At 45.7% G+C, this 23,404-nt stretch overlaps 1 protein-coding gene across 12 annotated transcripts in view; it reads right to left on the bottom strand.

Moving 5' to 3' along the window:
* PPP1R12B (protein phosphatase 1 regulatory subunit 12B) overlaps positions 1–23,404 on the bottom strand; it is a 120,010-nt gene that overhangs the window by 50,252 nt on the left and 46,354 nt on the right. For 8 of the 12 annotated variants that reach the window (XM_066983164.1, XM_066983163.1, XM_066983165.1 and 5 more), the window contains exons 9-14: positions 21,912–22,021; positions 18,877–19,071; positions 18,259–18,341; positions 16,479–16,604; positions 11,069–11,254; positions 10,325–10,510 (exon numbers count right to left, since the gene is read on the bottom strand). In XM_066983164.1, coding sequence (XP_066839265.1) covers positions 10,325–10,510; positions 11,069–11,254; positions 16,479–16,604; positions 18,259–18,341; positions 18,877–19,071; positions 21,912–22,021 — 886 coding nt within the window. The remainder of the gene's footprint in view (positions 1–10,324; positions 10,511–11,068; positions 11,255–16,478; positions 16,605–18,258; positions 18,342–18,876; positions 19,072–21,911; positions 22,022–23,404) is intronic. The other 4 variants (XM_066983169.1, XM_066983174.1, XM_066983170.1 and 1 more) reach the window with 3 other exon arrangements.

Here is a 23,404-nt window from a genome sequence, read left to right on the forward strand (position 1 = left end):
CTCAGGCTGCAGCCTCTATTGATTACCAACTTTTGGTTTCCATTTACACAATTCCCCAAAGCTTGGAGCTCACCCAAAGCCATTTTACAAGTCTGAGGTAAACGACTGTTCTGATACAAATCAGCAGAGCCACTGCACAGGGACACTGCCGATTTCTCTGAGTAAGCAGCTCCAGCCTTTTCCTGGCGAGGAAGGAAGGTGGCTGTGCTGTAAACATCTCCAGTGCAAACAGACACCGCACCTGCTGGCAAGTCAGCCACGTTTTTGCTCTAATTGACAAGGGGGATTTTTTGTTTCCTTTTTTTGGGGGTGGTGGTGCTGGCATCAGGAGGTAAAGACAGATTTTACAAATCTGGGTGAAGCTTTACTTTGCTTACAAGCTGAATTTTAGGCTACTGGAGCATGCTAAATGGGAGGGAAGGAGGAAAGAGAACAAATTCACTGAAAGGAGACAGCAAGATCTGATGCAGCCACAAAGCAAGGCTGGGCTAAATGGCAGAGGGAGAGCAATACACTGCTCTCCAAAGCAGAAAAATTGCAGACCACAGCAAGCTGAAGGGAACAAACAGCAAAAGCAGTCTGTAAACAATCCACAGAGTTTTTAATTATTTCAAGAAGCACACTGCTTAATGAAGTGCAGTATCTACGGCATCCTATTAACTCCAGCAAACATCACATGGTCCATGCAGATCTTTAAAGAAGCGGCCCCGTGCATTGCATTTCCTTGCGCTAAGCTTTCTCTGAGAAATGTTTTCTCAGAGTTTCGGTTGCAAGAACAAGCAGCAGAATATAAATTGTTGGAGATGCGTACGTGAGAGTCTGCAAAAACACTGCAGAAGTTTATAGTTCCTGGAGACAGACGAGCGTGTCCTGCTGCCACCAGGCAGCTACAAGCTTTTGGTTCGTGCATTAGCTAGAAACGAGCTGGGAACTGAGTGATTACTCTGGCTTCCATTTAATTCCTTCAGTTTTCAAGAAAACGCCAATTTTCACTGTTAACTCTTTTAACGACGACACTGCCACACAGACATTGATCCCAAATTGCTCATCACCATCTCAAGCCGATAGCAGCAGCAGTAAAATACTGATAGAAGGGGAGATTCGAAACAGGGCAAAAGGAAGCCTGGCTCCACAAGCTGGTCAGGCAGGAATACAAGGGTCTCTGTCTGTAGGAGAACCTGTGCTAGAGAAAATAAGATCCTGCTGTGGAGAGAAACCCCTCCCAGGCAAAGGGCAATAATGACCCCTGTTAACTGGTGCACAGGTAACAAGATTATGATGAATTTCTCCACAAAACACAGAGGCTTCTGATAATCTCATCACAACACCGCTCTCCTGTCTTTCCGTGCCAAACTCTTTCAAGCACTTCTAACCTGAAGCACTCCTGACAAACACCATCCACCGCCGCGGGAGCACGGAGGGCATGCCAAGAACCCCTAAAACTTCCCCAATTTTTACATTTTCATACTTGGGTGACGCAGCACTGGGAAAGCATTTGCCTACAAGAGAGTCACCTACGTGGGTCAAAGCTTGGAGCAGATCTGGAAGCTAAATCTTCATTAAATGCCACAGCTGCCCATTTGTCAAAGCAGTCGGTGGGTTTTGCCTTGCTGCCGGTGCACCACAGCTCTGGATACGCACAGCCCGGAGCTGCAGGGGGCCACGAGGGATTGCCCCAGCCCCACCAGGTCCTTCCCCAGCACGCCCACGTTCCCATACAAGTGCAGGAAGAAGGGCTGCTACTTGGCAGACAGTAACTAGAGGTGTCTGGTCCCTCCAAACGCAGCACTGCTGGACAAGAACTTGGGCCATGCCTGATGCTGGTGTTACAGACGAGATCGTGGAGCGGGCAGGAGCCTTTCCACTGCCCCTCTGACTCCTCTCCTCAGCCCAAATCCTCTTTCTACTCTGGGAGCAACTCTACGCTACACTCACTAACCATAATTCCTGGAAGCCACAGTCACCATGTTCTCAGAAGCCAGGACAAGACTTCTGGTTCTTCCAGCTCAGGATAACGCGGGCAGGAGGAGCCGGCACAGCTTTGGCTTCCTGCAGGCAACCAGCTCGTTTGGCACAGGGGTGGCCATGCAGTCATTCAGACTCTAGCGACTGAAGTCACTTCTCTCAAGAGCACAAGATCACTGTTCTAAACACTGCAGTAAATTCAAAAATCCTTATCATACAGATATATATGTAGGTATAATGAAAAAAATGGAGAAAAAAGCCTGGCAAAAGCCGTAAGAACTGATACAGTTCCCCTGGAAACAATTGGAAAAGTACAGCATCCCAGCAATGCAATCCGACAAGCTGGAAACTTGCCATTAGCTAAGAAACTATCCATAAGCCGGGGGAGGGAAGAGCAGCAAGAGCAAGCTTTGCAGGAAACAATGCTGACAGCAGATCCCAAAATATAATTTCTTAAGTTAGATAATAAAGTATGCATGCAGCAGCAGATCAGGCACTGACAGTTACACAGGAACAGTCAGAGAAGACACCTTCCTGCACTCACGACCAAGCAACAGGTTTCTGTTCTCCCCTGTACTCATCCCTGCGCTACCTTGGTCTGTGCATCAGCCCACAGCAACTGAAAATACTCGTTAGAGAAGTTGCCACGAAAAAAAGTTGTCTGACCATAATTTAACAAGACCATGCAACAGGCAGGAGAGGAAGATGACATGTCAGACTGAAAATGTTGGAGCAGGGAATGAGGGGAGAGACAGCCAGACAATGCTGAGTCATTTAATAAGCCGAGGACAAAAGGATAACGAGATTTCAAGATCACATTCTTAAAAGCGTTTCACAGCTGGCTTGAAAAGGCTCGCCTGAGTATTCCCCATTTTCAGGCCTCTGCTTTTCTCCCTCATGCTAGTCCTGGCTGTTGTGAACTGTCATTGTGTTTCAATCTGGACTGTGAATTTTCAGCTCATGGAAGTTTAAAGGCCTGAATTTCAATCATCTCTTTACAGTAAGATTAGCAGGTTAACAAGCAGAAGACGAAATTCTCTATTTGCAACAGCTTTGCTGTGCTCAACAGGTTCAGGTGGTGATCCGAGAGATTAAGAGCCTTGTGATCTTTGTCACTTGCTAATCAAAACGACAAGTACCCTTTATCCTTCCTCAAAACTCACACTTTGATGTGATGTTTACAATGGTTTGAGGTTACACGTATGGCAGCTGATGCTCTAGGAACACTTCCCATCATACAGTGACCGCGTGTGTCCCATCTGCCCGTGTTCATCTCCTCCCATGCTCTTCGGAAAGCAGAGCTGCTGCTCTCCTGCTGCATTCCCATGGCAGCTAGCTCAACGCCAGTCCCCTACAGGCTGGACTACTGCAACACAAAGAATTGAGAAGTGCTCCAACCACGGACCAAGGTGGGAATGGGTCCTGCTACTCCCTGCCCCAGGTGCTCGGGTTCTCCTTTGTGAGAAAGGAAAGGCAACAGCCCTGTTACCTACTGAGTCAGGAGGAGTCAGTATGGAGCTGGGGGAGACAGCACTTGGGCTGGAAGCTTTTAGATGATCAGTGTTATCCCTTTGCATTAATTAATATCACCTGACATCCTGGTGAAACGGTAACAAACGGCTCGGTGATCACGCTCCTCAAACTGACCACCTTGTCTGGGGAGTGCCTGCCAGTCTGTGACCCTAGGCTGTTACAGCTCTTTCAGAAAAGGGGAAAATGACGTTTAACAACAACAATAATCCGGGAAATTTTTCTGTAAGACAGAAGGAAAGAGTTCTGCAAACAAAGCTGCCAGCCAGCAACACATTTTCTCTACTGAACTTTGCTTTAGTTATTCACTGCATTAGTTGTAATTGTCCTAAGTGCAAAGCTTTCCAGGCTGGAATACTTTGAAATTGGTTCGTGTTCAGCATAGGACATCGGGTGCCAATACACAACGCTGAGCAGTTTATCACTGCGTCACAGCACAAGGTGCACTGGTGTCTGCAGTCCTCCGAGGCTGGATCTTTGCATTAAAAAAAAAAAAGCTGCATGAAATGGAGCGGGATGAAACTCCATCTCCTGCCAGCTGATGAGCGAAACGCAGACAAAGATGCAAGTGCTCTGCCTCCCTCAGTATTTCTCTCTCATTACCAAGTAAGCAGCAAGTCAGATAACACAATCTGACATTTAAACAACCTCAAGCAGATAGCAGCTTCCCCAAAAGCTAGTTTACAGACAAGGCAGGAAATTCTTGAATAAAATTCACTGGGCAAAAATCTGAATATCTGGGAAATTACCTTTTGCGACTAAAAAAACCAACGAACTTGATGGCAGTGAGGAGGATTCAGCTACTGAACTACATAAACCTTAGGAAAAATGCTCACTTGGCAGACAGGGCTGCACAGCCTTCGACTGCCACCTCGTGGGAGAAGGCATTAAACAGCTGCCTGAGTAGTTCCACGGGATACAAACCATGAATCAGCCCCATCTGAATTACAGAAAACATCGCTGAGTATTAATAATGTAGAACAGATTTCCATTTCCTACCGAGCTAAGATTGCAATTTCTTACAGTTGCCAGAGGCTCTGGTTCAATTTCATGAGTCTGCTGTTCCCAGGGACAGAAGATTTATTAAGTTTGCTCAAAAACTTTTTCTGCAAAAGTCCCTGGGTCACTACCTGGCTTCCTTTGCTTCTCCACCTGTAGCATCCACGGGTCGGTGCTGTGGAGCAAAGAAATTAGCAGAAGAGCTGATTCTGTGCTAAGCTAGCTCTCAGCTGCACACTCATACAGCATCTCTACAGATATTTCGGGTACGTTCTTTAGTTTAACAGATGTTTTTGGACACCGAAAAGTATGGGAAGATGTTTAAGTTGGTAAATGCCCCTACTCTGAACATCCAGGTGATGATACCCAGAGGCGACTGGGATCCTGCTGCCATCAGACGAAGGGGCTATTAGATACAACGATTAAATCCGGGGAACACGTCAGCAGTTACGGTTAGTAAGTAAGGAGGAATCGTGCACAGATTTGGAATGTAGGCAGGGATGGGGAAAGGCAGTTTTACCTTCTGCTTGCTCCATGCTGTCAAGCTGCAGTTCTTTTACACTGGTTAGCTCAAGCAGTGCCTGCTTCGTTTCCTTGACCATTCCTGGAGGATCCTGCATATATTCCCGCTTGGAGTTAGCAGGCCAACCTACAGCCTGGGCTCCTCCGCCCAAAGCAAATACCAAAATACCCCCCTTCCTTCCCCTGAGCGCTGGATAAAGGCAGCGGGCAGCTGAGCATGCAGCAGCACACCTGCTCGCCTTCCTTACAGGAAGCAGGGCTCAGCAGCAGTGACCCCCATCCCACACCTCGACCTTTTTCCAAATAAAAATGCAGCCTGATTTCTGATATAGCAGGAGCAACCTCGCCTCGTCCCAACATGGAAAACCCGATGGCCTGAAGAATTCCTGCCCTCCCACGTCAGTCGGCCAGCAGCCTTTTAAAAAAAGGACAACTTTATCTCAAAGAGATTAACCGCAAAAGCACGGCAGATAAAACGCTTTCAACAGCAGGTGCCAGATGATTGCTCGCTTCTTCACGAGACCTTTTAACTTCTTGTTGTCCGCTGGGTAGCGGGATGGGAAGCTCTCCCTTCCCCTGCCACGGTGCTTGGCATGGGCGTCCCCACGTGTGCTCCCCCGTGGCCTTCCCAAGAGAAGTAAAACCGCTCAGCGACAAGGATTATAGGGTCAGCCACCACTGGCAACAACAATAGGGTGGTAGCAAGGCAGTGCTCACAGCTTTGTCCACCAGTTCCTCTCCAGTGACATTTAAACACCCCTTGAATGCAACTTCCGTGGTTTATCTCGAAGATTTCATATTTTTTGGTTAAACGATAAGGGTTAACGGACGCATCAGGGATCTGCGCTCACCCCGGAGGAGTCATGTTCTCAATTTGGACAGGACAAGAATCACGAGGTAAAAGGACTTGCCAAAAATTGTTCATCTAATAGTACTGGTGGAGGAGGATTCAGTTATTAATATATTATTAATATATGCTACTATAATTAGCAGCTGGATCCTCAGAATGAAGGAACGAAGAATGAATTCCTCTTGGGAGCGAAGCAGAAAAGAAATATTTGCCAGGCACATTTACCTTGCGTGTCAGTGAACTTTCTTCATCTGCAAAAATTTCTGTGGAAAGCTTTAGAGGGCAAGATGCCAGGCTGAGCACGGCCTTCATCCCCAGGGCCCTACGAAAACAAGCCCACCTCACTCTTACTCTTGATTTATCTGAAAAATTGGGCAGAATACGTTAAAAAAAAATAAGGCAGAGATGTATCTCCTGTCTCTAGCAGCTGGCCTGACAGCAGTCCTACCACCTTGCTGGAACCTTCCTGAGGAGCAGGAAGAACACCCGACTGCAAAATGCAATTGTGTAAACAAATCGGATGGGGGAAAAAAGAGGAAGGACAAATTAAATTCCTAAATCTGACAAAACCAGGCACGACTTCAAGTTCAAGAACGTCCTTTTAAAGCGATTACACAACGGAGAGCACAGACTCAGGACCTGCCTTCAGAAGCTCTCGGGGAAAGCTCATCTCCCCGCACAGAGGTGCTGCCCACGGGCTGCAGGATGCACGGCAGCCTTTCTGTCTGCCCTGGGCTCCGGAGCAGTTTTTCAGACCCAGAAAAGCTTCTCAGAGACCCTAAGACCTTCCTCTCAGTGCCACAAGTCACGTCCCAGCTCAGTGTGACCCCCAGCCACCTCTCCTCCACGTGCAGGGCTCCCAGGGGAGACGCAGCCACGCAGCGCGGCGCTCGAAGCGCAAGGGCACGATCGTGGTGAATTCTGCGAGGGAGCTGTCGGCGGCACTAGAGGCCGCTGTCATCTCGGATAAAGGCGGATAAAGGCAGTGGGCTGCAGCCAGCAGGACCCCCCTCGAATCCCCACCACCTGCTTGCACCGAGCAGAAACCAAAAGGACGGCGGCTTTGCACCGGGGGGAACAGGATCCACGTGAGACAGGGGATGGAGACGGGATGCACAGCACCCCCGCGCCTGTAACTCGCCCTCAGAGCCGGCGTTGTTCAGAGTTCAGCTGGACGAACGCATTTGCAATGCGAGACAGCTTGGCGCTGGCAGGAGATCATCAAAACGGCCCGGCAGCAGTGCTCATCGCTGGCTTCGAAACTCCCCCAGAAAAAGAAGAAGAGAAATCGACTGGCAAAAATATTGATTCTGGAGGATGGCACGTTTCCAGCCCCTCGGTGTCGGCGCTCCGCAGTGCTGCAGCAGAACGGAGGGAGGCTGAACGTGCAGCTGGGTACCTGTAAATACGCACGGCAGCAGCCTGGCCGCCTGTCCCAGCCATATGGCCCTAGCAGCAGGCAGCGCTTTGCCACGGTCAGTGCAGGCACACAGACCACATTACGTTCCTCCGAGCCGGGCTGCCTTCTTTGCTTTTTTGTTCTTCCCTCCCCTCCGTAAAGACACGGGTACGGTTCACGCTATTTTGCAGCCACCGGAGCGTTTGCTGAGCAATTTGGCCAGCCGACACGTGCAGCAGGTAGAAGACAGGGAAGAAATGCTGTCGTGGGCCAGGGCGAGGGCTGCTGGCTGGCAGAGGATGCACAACTGTACTCCTGAGCCCTTTGCTCCTCGTTCCTCCCCAGACCTAACACAATCTTCTGCTCTAACCTTTTGGCTTCGCCCAGACAATTTAAGGCTACAACTTCGGAGCTATCGCTGTGATCTAATATTAGATGATAAGCTTGTTTGTGTTTTTGTTGCTAAGAGAAAGCCGGAGCTTTGGAAACACTGAAGCAGACCAAATGCTCCTGCAACAGCTGCCGGTAGGAGCCGAAATGCATACAGTGCTTCCCTGACAACTGTTTGCCATTTTCCTTTCTTATTTTATTTTCCTGAAGTGGGCCTCCTTCCAAAATCAGCTTTTCCCATTTAGGTGACCTCTCCTGTTCCTCTAGGTCCATGTTTCCTAGTTCAACACGTGCAGGCAGTGGCTCCATCAGTGTATCCTGCTGGTAGAACATACATCCACAAATCAGGTTTCCTCCACCTGTAAGCACAATGCATCATTGCTGTGTTTTTTCCCTCGGTAGTTTCAGAGCATCAATTAAAGGTGGGAGGAATTTTCTGGTGTTGATCCCTTTGCATTAACGTAATTCACAAGAGATGGCTTGCTAATAAAAATGCAGGAGACAAACAGATCTCCTGTATTATTTATAGAAACTGATTCGGCAATAAATGCCGACGCAGTGATATTAATAGATGATCTTTTTGGCATTTACAAGTACTGTCACAGTCAAGCTCCCTGTCTGGAGACAGTGCCAAGACTCCGGTGGGTTTTGTGGAGACCACTTCTCCTAGGAAGAATCTAAAGCTTCCGCAACTTTATTCTGCGCTTGCCAAAACAGAGATACTGTCATGAAATGGTCTGGAGCGTGAACTGAAAGCACAACGCACACACTGTCCTCTTACACAATCTCTCTTTGCACCAGGAGTATCTTTGGCAGCTCATCTCAATTCAGTTGCAAATGACACCAAGCCAACTGACCCTAGCAAAATGACAAGGAGCATGCAGAGGCACTCCTAGCGGTAACTGTAAGTGTCCTTACAGACAAAGAAGGCACTCTGCAGCAGCTATTTCAAATTATTTCCCTGCATACAGAGTTGATGAACGTGGTACATAGAGAACCCTCGCAATACCTTCAAAGCACTACCTGTGCTAGCTCTAGAAAAAAAGAAAAAAAAAAACTGAGCAACCTCACAGGTCTGGGTATTTTCCAAATAGCACAGACTAGCTTGCTTTTTTGGATCCGTTGCAGCTGAAGCAAAGAGAAGCATGCAGCAGGCATGCCCTCCCTCCCCCGGAGAGGTCATGGAGCTGCCTGCAGATTACATGGCACTTCGGAGCTCCACCATCTTTATCTTTACACGCTGATAATTTCCATTATTGCTTTTCACATCCTCTGGCTTGAGGCCATTTAAAATATGTCAGAGTACAGAGTATTATCTCCACACTCAGGATGGTCTGTATTTCAAGGAGAAGTTATTATTTTAGTTCAGAAGAATCTAGTTACTGGAAACACTCCGTGAACTGGCTGCTAATTAGAAATACACAGCTCATCACTGCATTTTATTTATTGCCTTTTCACCCATGCCATCAGAAGGGACAGATCTTGCAAAAGTTTACCTGTTTGCAGGAATAAATATGGATCACTTGATGCTCCATACTTAAATGCACAAGGTAAATTTCCTTTTAAAAGAGTACCAGCTATGCCAGGTTTATATTTTCCCAGTCTTAAAATCACAGAACTGTAGAATGGCTTGGGTGGGAAGGGACCTTAAAAATCATCTAATTCCAACCCCCTGCCATGTACAGGGACACCTCCCACCAGAGCAGGTTGCTCAAAACCCCATCCAGCCCGGCCCTGAACACATCCACAGCTTCTGTGGGCAGCCTGTTCCAGTGCCTCACCACCCTCAGAGTAAAGAATTTCTTCCTAAGATCTAATCTAAATCTCCCCTCTTTTATTTTAAAGCCATCACTCCTTGTCCCATCACTGCACCCCCTGACAAAGGGTCCCTCTCCTGCTTTCTCGCAGACCCCCTTAAAGTACTGGAAGACCTCTATAAGGTCACCCCAGAACCTTCTCTTCTCCAGGCTGAACAACCCCAACTCCCTCAGTCTGTCTTCATGATATCATACAGTAAGACATACCACCAGCTTGATTCAGATTAATCCAAACCGCTGTTACTGCTAGAATAGCCTTGGTTGTGTGTGTCAGACTTCTACCTCTGTGTTAAGCCTTTGTTTACAGTCAACAGAAAGAACTGAATGCTGCTGGAGGGCAGTCCATCTCCTCCTGTGTCACACACCTACGTGCTCCAGGAGGATTTGTTGCCCTCCCAACTAACAATGCAGGGACCTAGGGGACTTGGGCAGCAGATGTCTCCATGGGGGCATATGCAAACTGAACTAACAAGCAGAGGGATGCATTTTTGTCTGAATGCATCTCAGCCCAAAGCTCTTTTAGGAGGGGCTTTGTGTTACAGAACCTACTCCAAGTGGCTACTGTGCTGTCTGTCCCTCTATGCACAGAGGCCTTAGGGACTGAGATTAGCAGCAGAGACGACTACTGAAGAAAAACGCCGAGACACGCTGAAAGGACAAGCAGAAAACCATGAAACTAAATTTAACCTTCAACCCGGTGATGACTCAGTTCAAAACCTCAGGATGGAGCAGGGGCAGCAGCCTGGGGCTTCGCGCAGTGCCTACAAAACAGCTCTTACACCCCCCCGCTGCCACCACGGGAGATCTGGTCACAGAGGAGGAACGAAACGCACCGGCACTCTGCTCACTAACCTTCTGCGCTCCCTGGCTTCCTCAGCTGAGAAGTCCTTTCCTGTAGTTGAGGCAGCACCGGCATTGGCAATACCGTTAGCAGAGCCGAGCACAGCACGGTTTGTGATTACACCTAGGGGGGTGCTAGCAGAGAGGCCCTCTGTACTTTTCTCTACAGCAGAATCAGTTTGTTGCCTGAAAGGGGCTCTGAAATAGAGAAGACATAATGGAAAGCAAAGCAAGTGAACTCAACTGCTAACCGAGACCAGCCACCTCCAGGGAACACTGACAGCTCCTTCTCCTTGTTCTGCGCTTGTGTTTTTGAAGGGAACAGCACAGAGAAAAATGAGATTTTGAAATCTTGTAGAAGAATAAGCGAGAGGAATTCATAGTTAGTCTTCACGTCCCTGTTCGCAGCAAAAATGATTAGAAAATGTAACTGGTGAGCGGGCAGAAGGAATGAACGCCAAGACACGTACAGCGAACACCCGAGAGCAGCCTGAGCATCCCCTTGGATTATACCAGGGCGATAAGAATGCACAGTCGACCACTGCAGTGAGTGAAGAAGCTAAGGTCACATATGGGCTGCGAACTGCTTCCTGGTGCACACGCACTACCAAAACTGTCCAATGTAACCACTCCGGAATTTCTTATCAAGGTTTCCCGTGTGGAAGTACATTTCCAATCCACAATCCATTCCAGAACTCAGAACTTCCAACCCAAATGCTGATTTGCTGCAGCGTTATCTCAGCTGTGAGCCGTTACCTGGTATACTGGCGGGCTGACGCAGTAGTGTTCGCACCGAGAGGTGTGGGACAGGCAGAGGCGGGTTGCCACGGGGCGCTCAGTGAGGTAGATGAACCAGTGGTAGTGGGTGAGGTAGCTAGAGATGTATTGCGACTGGCTGAAATGTAGGGACTGCTGAGGTCACTACTTCTACCAAATGAAGCACTGTAAAACATCACAAAATCACGTCCTTCAGAGCACAGTAAATATCCAACAGAACATCACCACAGCCGGGCTCTCAGCTGAAAAGGGGGCGAGTATTACATCTTAGCAAAGTGTATGCCAGGGGGTTAGAGTACACCGGCATCCTGTAGATCACTCACACGCAGGCCAGCGCGAGCAGCACCTTTTAGATAAGCCCAGCTGAGTTTCAGCGAGAGAATAACGGCGTGGAGGTGAATCAGTGAAGATCAGGGAAAGGAAAAAATCCTACCGCAGTGGAAGCGGCACACCCAGAGCACCCCTGTGTGCTGGGGAAAGGCAGAAACAATGAGCAAGGATCAGGTTGCTGAAAGCAGGGAAGGAGAGAGTGACAAAAGCAGGTCTAGCTGCCTCACCTCCTCAAGATGCCCAGTACTTCCAGTTTTAAGAACCTGTTTTCAGTGGCTAAAAGCTTTGGCATAGAAGAAGGGTTGAAGCTCTAATTTTCTTTAAGGCACATTTGGCACAAACTCTGTATATCTGGAAAATCACTACCAAAACCGTCCAAAAATATTCAAGAACGAGCAAGGAAAATACACGTTTTGCCATTTTAATGCAAAACCCTTAAAACCATTACTGCTGAAATGCTGTAAGTGCTCATACTTTGGAGAAAAGGAGAAGGGCTCTCCCATGAGGATATACCTGGAAAAAATCCTCCCTAAGTGGGATAAGTCGCATACCTCTAAAAACAGACTTAATAAAAGCTGAGAAAACCTCCATAGTGCATGTGCCACAGCCCCATATACAGGCAGGCTGCTTGTTGTTTGCATGCATGCATGATCTAGGATCCTGTCACACCTGACACACCCAGCAACTGGTATTCCTAGCTGCTACTGGTCAGACTGGGCTGCCTGCAGGATCAAAGGCTAGGAAGGCTGCGTCTCACCACCTGCATCCTAACGACTCCCATGCAGGCACACATGGAGGAAAGTGGTTGACAAAATCCATCAGGAATAAAAGTTGACCTAGAGGAAAAGCAGACCAGGACAAAAAACTGCATGCTTGTGGGAAAGCCAGGGTAACTGGACTGGAACTGGAATTTACCACTACAGCAAGAGTCAGAGAGCAGCCTGAGGCTGAAATAAAACTTGAAAGGGGCAGGACAACAGCCAAGGACAGGAGGTCAGAGGAAGGAACCCATCCGATTCACTTAGGCACTCAATTTGCAAATCACTTTTATATGCCAAGGAGCCCAGCCAGCCCAGAACAAGCAGCTGGTCCCTAGACAGCCAAAGGAGAGACTGGAGCATCCTGGAAGGCCTCCATGGGGAGCAACATCATATTTGGGCTCTTCAGTTGATGGCTGTTTGCCAGATCCTGGTCCCAAAGGAACAAGCAAATTACAGTCACCAGGTAGCAACCTCCACTGGGCTCTAAACAACGCTTCCTCTGGAAAGCCAGCCCCAGCTCAGAGCATGCAGGAGCAGGAAATCATTTTGGAAGAAAATGCCTCTCCTTCTTGGCTCTCTGCACTAGAAGAAAAGGCGAAGCCTTGGAGATGGGCTGGGAGGAGGGTAAGAGCGGGGAGCTAAACCTGGCTGGCGTGGGCGTGCAGAGCAAGCAGCCGTCGAGTTGCAGAAATGAGGGGGAGAAATCAGGGCCTGGTGTACTGGGACGATGACTGCAGCGGAGCATGCACCAGGGGAATGAACAAGAGGAGAAGCCTGGGAAAAGCTGGAGGCAACCCTGGGGGGGAGCGGGGTCGATGTGGCGCCATCCCAGGAGAACCCAAGGCAGAGAGGCTGCGGCGCGAGGGGTGGCTGCAAAAGAGACAAGGAACTTGGTCAGGGAAGAGGTGGGAGGGTTATTCAGTGAGACCTGACAAGTGCTTCAGAAGCAAAAAGGTAGCGGCTGAAAAGGGGAAACAACAGGATGGAAGGAGCACCAGGTGCCTGGAGAGCAGAGACGGGAAGAAGGGGGAATGGAGGAGAAGAGCCCGGTGATGGCACGGGGCCAGCTCCTACATGCACAGGCCCCGGGTGGCAGGGAAAGGTGGTGCTGGGGCATCACTCACTCACTCCTGCTCACAAGAAGGGAGCCGAGGCATTGCCAGCTCCATGGGAATTCACCTCCCCACCCCGTCACCTGGCACGGGTGGCACTGCGCAGTTTGGGGAGGCTTCCAAGGCATTTATTCAATTGTTCACATTTGATGTGAAAAGGACCAGAAAATCGCAAGAAAAAGGTAAGCTGGAAAATCTTGTTAATTAACAGCTGTGTTCATATAAATCTGTAAAAAGGAGGATTATGAATTTATGCTGAAGAATCCAACATTAGAAATAAAGGCACCGACACACTGCTATTCATTCTCTAACATAACACCATAACATAGCCATGAGGAAATGAGCAATGAAATGGAAAGCAACATTTCAAATCAGTAAAAAGAATAATTCTGGAAACAGCTAAGGCAAGTGGAATTTAAAAAAAATCTTTAAAACCTTCAAAACCTTAAAAGGCTTCCACATACACTAAAAAAATGTTGGCCCAAAATATGTAACTTTTTTTTAATTAAATATTCTGCCACAGGGTGTTGCAGAGAGCAAAATGGGATTTGCTTAAGGAAGTGGGTCACAGTGGTTGCTAGTAAGAACCATGGCCTAAGCATGACCCCTGGCTCCAAAATTAATGATTGTTGAAAGCAAGGGTAGAGGGGAAGGCTGCTCTTAAGTTACTCTAGCTTTTGCCACTTGGTCTTCAAAACGAGCTGCTGATGGAGTCTGGACTGCCTCCTAGAGTCTGGACGGTTGGTCTGGCTTGCTATGATGGATTTTGTGTCAACAAAAACAGTAAGAAGGAGCATCTGCAAACATGTAAAAAGAAGAAGAAAACTGAAAAGGTGATTTCATTTTGGTGTGAGGCATCTCTTAGGGCTGATGTCAAAGGAAGGATGGTGAATTAATTCAATCTGCTCACCAGTTCTCCTCCAAATACTTTAACACAGAACTGATGTGAACTGGCAGTTCAAAGGCCAACATGCACTAAAATGGAGAACAGGTTGTCAGAACAGGGTTTTGCAAACTTTTTTTCGCTAGTGGTACACCCAGAGAGAAAGCAGAATGAATGACAATCACTACCATTAGAGAAAGAGGTTTAACATTTACTTCAACTAAAGCTGAAGTGCATTTGCAAAGTTAATGCAAGCTATTTTGTCCCAATTTCGCAGAAAAGCCATTTTCAATATCTTAAGATGCTGTTGTTTACTCTTTGTTTGGGGGGTCATAAAAGTGCTTGCAGAATGTAACTAGGTATCTTTATGGAGTTTAGTTAAATGCTAAGGTGAAGGGGAAATGCAGATGCACAGTAGTTGTCCTGTCAGTAACATACAAGTATGTCATGTTCACTTTAATTCTTTCTCTCTTAGGATGAGCTTTTATCCTCTGGAGTTGTGTTTTCCAAATGTTAAACAACTCTGGTGACAAAGAGCTTATCTGTAACAAGCAGCAGGTTCAATTTCTCATCTTATAGGCTGATGCACAAGGCTGGTGAAATCAGAGGTTCAATACAATTACGTTTAATTTCTCTGTGCTCTTCTACAGAAAACATTAGGAGATAGAGGGCAAATTGATCATGGTTTTGTTCTTTGTAAATTCATACAAAACTGTAGAAATGTGTATATCCCTACCCTTTATTCCTCAGCTGGTAAAGTTATTCTCTGTAACCGCTTATAACACAACACCCTCCGAGAAAAGGCCAGAATTCAGCCTTTGTGACAGGATACTTTTATTAGCAAAATACCACTGCCAGCCAAAACCTGAGCTGGTCTCTGTACGGTGTAACCAAGGAAATACAGTACAGCTATGTGAATGTAATATTACATCTGGTTCTGGACTAGACGAGATAGACAGTCAATGTTCGTAAAATTTCAACAACCCTTTTAGTGGTGGTATTGACTGGACTGTCTCATACTAGGGAAAACAGTAAGGCATGCCAGCTGCAGGAGGCAAAAGTTTTCCAATGTAATCAGCTGCTGCTTGTCGGACTGCCTTTTGAGAGAGCTATGGAGGCTGGCCTGTCATCATGTCCCAGGATAGATGTGAAGTCACTGCAATGGATCAGCAGATCAGGAAGAGTCTACTGCTCGAAGTGGCTATCTGCTTCACCTTTTGTGGAAATGGGTCTGTATGTGCCCAGCAATTGGACAGACATATCCTAGAACAGAACTTACCTCTACCAGCATGAGTATTAGAACACAAAAAACATGCCTCTTCCCAAATCTCAAGCAACTGTTCCATCTTCGGGACAGTTATTTATTTCAGGGTCTAGAATTTGGTGAAGGAATCTAAAACCTTGAAACATTTCTGCCCTTTTCCTTAAGCACAAATGACTTTGCACCATGACACGTGCTGTTTTGATGGTTTCCATACTAGCTAAAATAAAGGCAATGGTGCAGTACTTGCAGAAAGTGCTGATCCTCCTTCTCACAACATGGATGAAAGCCCAGTAATGTATTATCTGCCTTACCAGAGGCCATTCATTCACCTCATTCAGAGATGGCCATTACCTTGTACTTCTAGGAAACTAAGCCTCTGCCACCCAGAGAGGTAAAAGATACTGACTATTATAGAAGTTAACGTACAGCATTGCTTTTCTGATTCTGCTTGGCTAGTCTACCAGCAATCAGAAATTGCCTCTACAATGTCATGTACACTGTGCAGAAACTGGTTCCTTACTGCCACAAGTAAATGATTTGAGACATCAGTCACGCTCTTTAACAAGTGTCATAAGTCATGCATAAGAACACTGCCATTTTTCTGATAATCTTGATGCCATAAACACATACTAACGAAAACCAAAATCAGCTAAGCTACAACTTACCTGTTAATAGCTATTTGAACATTGATTTCAGACTGTAATTACTTTATTCTCTTTTTATGATCAATTTCCCTTTTATTATCTAACCATAATACTAATATAAAACTGAGAAAAAACATTTTGCATTTGAATTACGTGAATAAGAGCATTTGAATTCAGTACAACAATTTAAGTCGACAAAAGTGACAGTCTTTAAGAAGACCATTTAACATGACAAATGTTGACAAATCTTAATTTTCATTTCCTGCTTTCAGAAGAAGAAGGTTTCAAGGCCAATTACACTTATGCAGTGAGCAGAAGGCGAAAGGTTGAAGTTTGGGAGGCATGCTGAGAGTAGAACTGACTGCTGGGAACCTATGTAAAAGAATTGGGCATACCTTTTCAAGTATGTAGATACATAGGTAGTAGGAGCACCAGAATGGGGAGCTTCGTTTCCCTTGGATTCATCCCTCCATGGCTGCCGGGTGTAAGAGCCACTCCGCACTATGTTAACGGCTGATTCTCTAATGCAGGAGAGACCACAAGGTTTCTTTAGAAAAACTTTCAGTCTTTGACAGTTCCACAACACAAATCCTTCCCTTACACACATAAACACTACTGTTTGGAGGTGACATCTCTTTTAAACGCTTCTGCTGGCCTCCACATCAGTTTCTGTGATTACCAGCTGCATTATTTAAGAATCACAAGATGACATGATGTTTGCATAAAGAGGAACAAGATTCTTTTCTAGTCAGAAAAGTTGCAGTTGAAATTTAGGCTGTCCATAGAAGTAGCGTAAATTATTAAATAACATCGCTTGATATTTTTTCCTCCCACCTTGTATCAAACAACATTGAACAAATGGACAGGTATTGCAACTGCAGTGAAATTATTTATTCTCCAAGGTTCCAGGCAATGACAGTAGTCAAAACAACTCAGTATGAAAAAATTCTTTGCTATACTTAGCAGCAGAAAACAGACAAATATTTGTCAGTATCTAAAACTACTTAACATTTATGAATAAATTATTAGTAGTCATATTTATCATATTTATCTGAAATCAGGACTCCTTCTCCTTACTTATGCTTTAGCAATATTCTGCTCTAGTTTTGGACAGGACCTTAACGCTGTAACGTAACACTTGTCAGCCCACAATGATTTTTCATTTTTCAGTTGCAGTATCTGTCCTGGTGCCCTTTCAGACATAAAGTGATACTCAGCTGTTTTGAAATGAAGGAATATTGGGAAAAATCTGTACTACAAAGTACATCTGGGCACCATCTGTTCATGCAGTCCAATCCTCCTCACTCTGCTTTATAGAGCAAAGGACACTTATCAGCAGTCAGCTGGATATGCCACTCAATTCAAGCCACTGCCAAAACCGCTCAGGCTTATCAGTCAGTTAAACACAAGTTGTCTGCTGCAGTCCAAATCGCAGTGGCTAGCTGAGATTAAGCAAGAACACAGCAGGGAGGTTCCAGCAAAAGAATCTCAAACTGTGAAGTTCTCTCATGGTGGTCATCTCCTGTGACTTTTTCACAACAATTACAGCTCACAGTAACTTTTCTGTTTGTGCCTTTCTATCGCTACTGTGGAGCTGTCTAGAAGTAAGGCCAGGCTAATTTTTATTCCAAACCACGAGAACCTGTTTGCAGAGATAAGCAATTCAACCATGTCTTGATATACTAGATATTTATCCCATTGCTAATCTGGTTCTGTACAGAGGCAACTACAAACAATTCCTGTAAAAACAGCCCCTGCAATGGAAACAGTTCTGTACATGAGAGAGTTCACAAACTCCAGTGAATCAAAAAGTGACAGAGATACGAACAAAAGGGACTGAAGGCAACCATTGAGCAAGTGGCAGAAGTACAAGTGTAGGTGCCAGTTACAAAGTCAGGCACTTACACATAAAATGAAAAACCAGACAGAAATCCAGTTTCCCAGAGGGAGACTGCATACGTAGGAATATAGGGATGGAGAAACTAATCCACTGTCCTGCTCACCTAAATGAAAGACAACGTACTAGGACTGTTATAGAGCAGAGAGATCTCCAAATATTGTGATTACCTGTGCAAGTCAGGACTACTGAGAAAAAATATGAAGCATTAATACACAAAAAGGTATTTCAGAGGAACTGTCTACAAGATTGAGGCTGAGCCTTAAGTTCAGTCTCACCTGTTTTCTTTTTCTTCTAAATCACTTGTACTGCTTAGTCTTCTGGGGGCTATTGTGGCAAGATAGCTCTTGTTGTCTTTATCCTGATGAAGCAAAAGTAATTCAACTGTAAATCTGTTAAATTTACAGCACATACAGTGACAATTAAATTCACATCCAAATTTCAACTACAAAAGCACCCTTTTGTCTAGGGACAACTGCTTTAAGGCATTTTCTTGGGCAAGGCCTATGTCAGCATAAAAGTATCAGTTTTGAACATGATTTGCAGAACAGCATGTTAGGGAATAAAAGCAGCTTCTAATTAAAGTACTTATAGATGGGCAGCTTGGTTACAGCTAGTGAATACATGGAATGGGATTCACGAATACAGCTAATGGGTATAGGAGGAATCCATTTAGATTATGGTGAAGGGAAATTTCTACAGCAGGTATGTTCTACTGTCCACATTAGATATTTTCTGGTAAAGAATGGGCCATGCCAGACCGGCAGCCCACTTCAAATTGAGCAGGAAGTAGGTCAAAGGAGCACTGAACCCCAGTTACGCAAGGACAACTGTGACGGGATAAACTCTGCTCAACTGGGATACACGAAAACATCTTTGCTGAAGATGAGCCAAACCTTTTCTTTGTTGTCTAATAATGCAGATATCCGAGGACTTGATGAAGAACGATAGATAGAAGTCTTATCTCTCTGAGCCTCACGAGTAGCAGCAACTTCACTCAACATGTTGTGGCTGCCAGTCTTCCGTAGACCCAGCCGCCACGATGAAGGTGACTCGTCCTTCTGCTCATCGGACTTGTTGAGCCAACTGAACTGTAGAGGAGAAAAAGGGACATTTGGAAAAAGAGAACTGCAATGCACAATTTACGAGCTGAAAGTGTTTCAGCAAGCCACACTTCTTGCTGGGCTGCACTTGAAAACGTAAGATGGAGTCACTTTGATTTCCTGCTTAGCTTTCATTACACGACATAACTCAAGATGAACTCACAGGGTTGCAAACTGCAGTAGTGCCCTCATCCCCAAGGACAGATGATGAAAGAAATCTTGTGTCATTGTGCAGCTCTCCTTACCTAACACAACACCCTCTGCCAGCTTTGTAGAAAGAATATAAGGAACAATGAAGCTTCTACTAGAACTCATTTACTAAATAATTCTTCCTTCCTAAAGGCAGAAAACCCCAAAAGCAATCAAGTCTTTTGGGACTAGGTGCAAATAAACCCCCTACACAGATTGAACTGGTGAGAGCCCAGCAGAGGCCATTAAGATAACCAGGGAGCTGGTGCACACAGCACAAAGGGCGAGGCTGAGGGAACCAGGCTCGTTTAGCATGGAAAAGAGATGGCTGAGAAAGGGTTTAATTGCTCTGCTACTTGGGGCAGGGAGGTGAGGGTTACAAAGGATATAGAACCAGACTTCTCAAAAGCCTACAGTGAAAGGCAAAGGAGGAACAGACACAAGTTCCAAAAAGGGAAACCTCACTTCAGTGTGAAGGAAGACAAAACCTCCCCACAGCAGTGATGCTGCACTGGGACAGGGAGCAAGAGGTGGGGCATTCTCCAACCTCACAGAGTTTCCAGCACTCAGCTCAACTCCTGTCGAGCAAAGCAACATGACAGAGGCTTGAAGCTGCCTGTGCTTTGAGCAAGAGGTTGGACTACAAGCTTGCAGAAGCCCCTTTAACTGAAATCTTTCTATGGTCAGGTAACCACACATTCCAGACAGACAGAACGGACCTTTGTGCATTTTGTTCCACGAGGCACTTACTGTTCCTCAGATATGAAACTGTTTAAATGCACAACTTTAGCTATAGTCATTAAGTCTTACAAAAAGATGCCTACTGCCATTCAGGAATGGAGCCTGGGACCACAACAGGTACTTCTACAAAGACAAGTATGAACTTGTGTAGAAAAATAAATAAATTAGGAGTTATTGGAAAGGAATAGAATACAAAACAACACCATCATACCTGTGTTATTGTACAATCACATCTTTGATACCATGCACAGCGCTGGACTCCATGGCTCAAAAGCAGTACAGAAAAAGGGGGGAGATTCAGAGAATCATAGAAAGGTTTGGGTTGGAAGGGACCTTAAAGATCATCTAATTCCAACCCCTGCCATGGGAAAGGCAACAAGAACGAGTACAGTGAGAGCACTTTCGTATGAGGAATGATTCAGTATATGAGGAGTCTTCAGGCTGAGATGTGACCAGCAAAATCCTAAGTGGCACACAGAAGGGTGAATAGGGATCAATTATTCATTGTTCCTTCCCATAAAGGAATGAGGGGCAGCAATCAAAACCGACATGTGGCAGGCTTAAAAAAACAGGTGCAGGAAGCTCTGTGTAATACACAGTCAATCCTTTGCCACTGGATGTTATAGGATCCCAAATGTTACGGGCACGCAAATAGTGACTGGAGAAATTCACCGAGGAAAAGTACAACACGGGGTACCAAATACAAATAATACTGCAGACTCAGCAAGTCCCTGAAATGCAAACTGCTGGAAGTGGGAAAGAAGTCCAGCTAAATTCTCTGCTATCTTCTCTGCTATCTTGACAGTCGGTGTCAAAGATAGGATACTGGTGTAGACAGCCTTTTGGTCAAAGCTGATATAAACATGATTATACTATGTTCTACGCATCACAAAACACCTGACATAATCCAGAATACATCTACTTGGGACTTCTGGCCCTCAAAGTCATTTACCAAGACTGCAAAGATAATACTATCGCTGCAGTATTTTAGCAGTGTCTTTTAGCTACTGCAGCACTTCCCAGCACCCTTAATACTACCTTTAATATTTCCCCTACTAAGTAAGCCTGAGTTGAACAATGCACAGAGGAGCGATATTTTATTTAATTTGGACAAGAAATTAGACTTAATAGTATGAAAGAAGTAAAAATAAATAAATAAATAAATGTGACTAAGCAGGAAATATTTTCCCTCTGGCATGCATCTAGTACTTCAATCTTTCCACAGTGCCTGCCCTGTATAGCTGTCCTCCATATTCTGGTACAAAAAAAACCAAACAAACCAGAAGCATAAGATACCCGTCCTCAACCAAACACGGAGCCTCCTAGTGCCACCTAGCTGAGTGACACGAGAGCTGGAGAATTCAGGTAAGATGTCAGTAACTCTCCTTCACCTTTAAAAAGCTTTCATAGCCTAGCTATCTAGTCAGATGCAAACTTTATCCCCTCTGCTTACTGGGCTGTAACATCGTGCCACTGAATAAAGTGAGTTTGGCAAGTTAGAGACACTTTAGATGATGATGCCAAATTCACTGCTGATACATCAGCAGGAACCAGCCTTTGGTGAAAGATCTCCTGCTGGTAAGAGATTGGCATCAGCTATCTCGGAACTGACAGCAACACAAAGCACTTGTGGTAAGCAAGGTTTCTCTTGTGGACACAGCAATTTGTTCTGGAGGGTAAGAGGCTGGAAGAGGCATTGTATCATACAAACATCCTTCTTTGCACTAGTCCTATACCGTTGTTAACACAGCATCCGTATCAAAACTGCACACTGCTGTGCTCTCCTAAGTTCAAGTCTCACTGCTCCTCTGAAAGTCAGCTTCAGAGTGTCTATTTCCCAGCAAAGCCGACTGCTTTCAAGCACTCTTCAAATCCCCATTGATTCCAAATTCACTTACTCTTCTGGCAGATGCAGTGAAGGAGTTGGGCTCTGGTGGTGGTATTTGCTCAGTGATGCTAGGCCTGGTTTCATGGCTGGAGTGGTTGGCAAAGGACTCTTCCTTCCTTTCTATAATTTTAAACAAGAAGAGAAACCAAATGTTTCAGTATTGCACTTTCCAAGGCCCTTCTTTACAAGCACATTGTGCACTAAACTCAAGTTCAGAGTTGCTGTGACCTCAGCGTGCCTTAGATCATAAAGATGATGTCAGTGCCAAAGCCAAACAAGCCCTTCTGCAAGGAAATAAATAATATTCCTCACTAAATAATATTTCCACAGTCACCAGATGGATTTATTTGCCAAGCAAACCTTTTGAACTTCACCCCCAGATAAGAAAATCATTGCAGGAAGCACTTTAAGGAGGACAGACAGACTTTATCCACAATTTTGTTCCCTCTCGGGGACTTTTCTTCTTCCTTTGTGAAACTCGGGAAGAAAAGCAGAACGTGCCATTGCTACTGCAGGACGTGAGTATGTGTTATAGCACGTGTCCCCCAGGCAGGCCTGGTGGTGGATTTTGTTTCACAGTTCTAGTGCAGTTAGGAAATTCTGCCCACCAGCACAAGCACATCATGCCTTTTTCTATGACATGCATTTTTTCCTACATGAAGCTAGGACTGATTCCCAACAAAAGTCGTTAATGGGGCCCAATGCGAGCTAAACAAACCCCATCAGAGCTCACAGCTGGCTCCCTCCTTGTTAGACAACTGGAATCATCCAGGATTGTTTTTTCTTTTTTCTTATCTAGGTAGCAAGGGTGACATAAGAACATCCACCTGGCTTTACCGAAGGAAAAGTAACCAGACTGTCTCAAGCAATAGATTCAGTTGGCAGAAGTGCACAGAGCTCCAGGACAGGCTATGTACCAAACACAGCCAGATGCAGCACACCTGAGAAATGTCCCCACACCAACAAGGCAACGTTTTCCTCTCCCAGTAATGAGTTCCTCTCACAGTCGTGGTTTTGAAAAAACAAAGTCAAATTAAGTGTAATCACCCAAACTGTGTTAGCAGATGAGGAACGTGCAGTGAATACAAATCACAGCATCACAGAATGGTTTGGGTTGGAAGGGACCTTAATGATCATCCAGTTCTAATGCCCCTGCCATGGGCAGGGACACCTCCCAGCACATCAGATTGCACAAAGCCCCATCCAGCCTGGCCTTGAGCACTTCCAGGGATGTGGCACCCATAAATCTCCTATGACATATAAAAAGCAGTTTGGTACAGAGCATCTGAGGGTGGCACCTTGGAGCTCGGTGATCAGTTTCTGAAACAAATGTTCCCACCCTTAGAGCAAAGGATTCAAAGGACATGGAAAAGAGCAAGCTAAGAGAAACATTAAAAGTAGCAGGCAGTTAGCAGGACTGACAGTTCCAGGATTAAGGATGCACTAAGAAGGATGCATCTCCCCCTGGAAGGTCTCATGAACTTCCATCAGCATCCTCTATGC

The sequence above is a fragment of the Anser cygnoides genome, chromosome 25 (genome assembly GCF_040182565.1).
Source record: "Anser cygnoides isolate HZ-2024a breed goose chromosome 25, Taihu_goose_T2T_genome, whole genome shotgun sequence".
Lineage (NCBI taxonomy): Eukaryota > Metazoa > Chordata > Aves > Anseriformes > Anatidae > Anser > Anser cygnoides.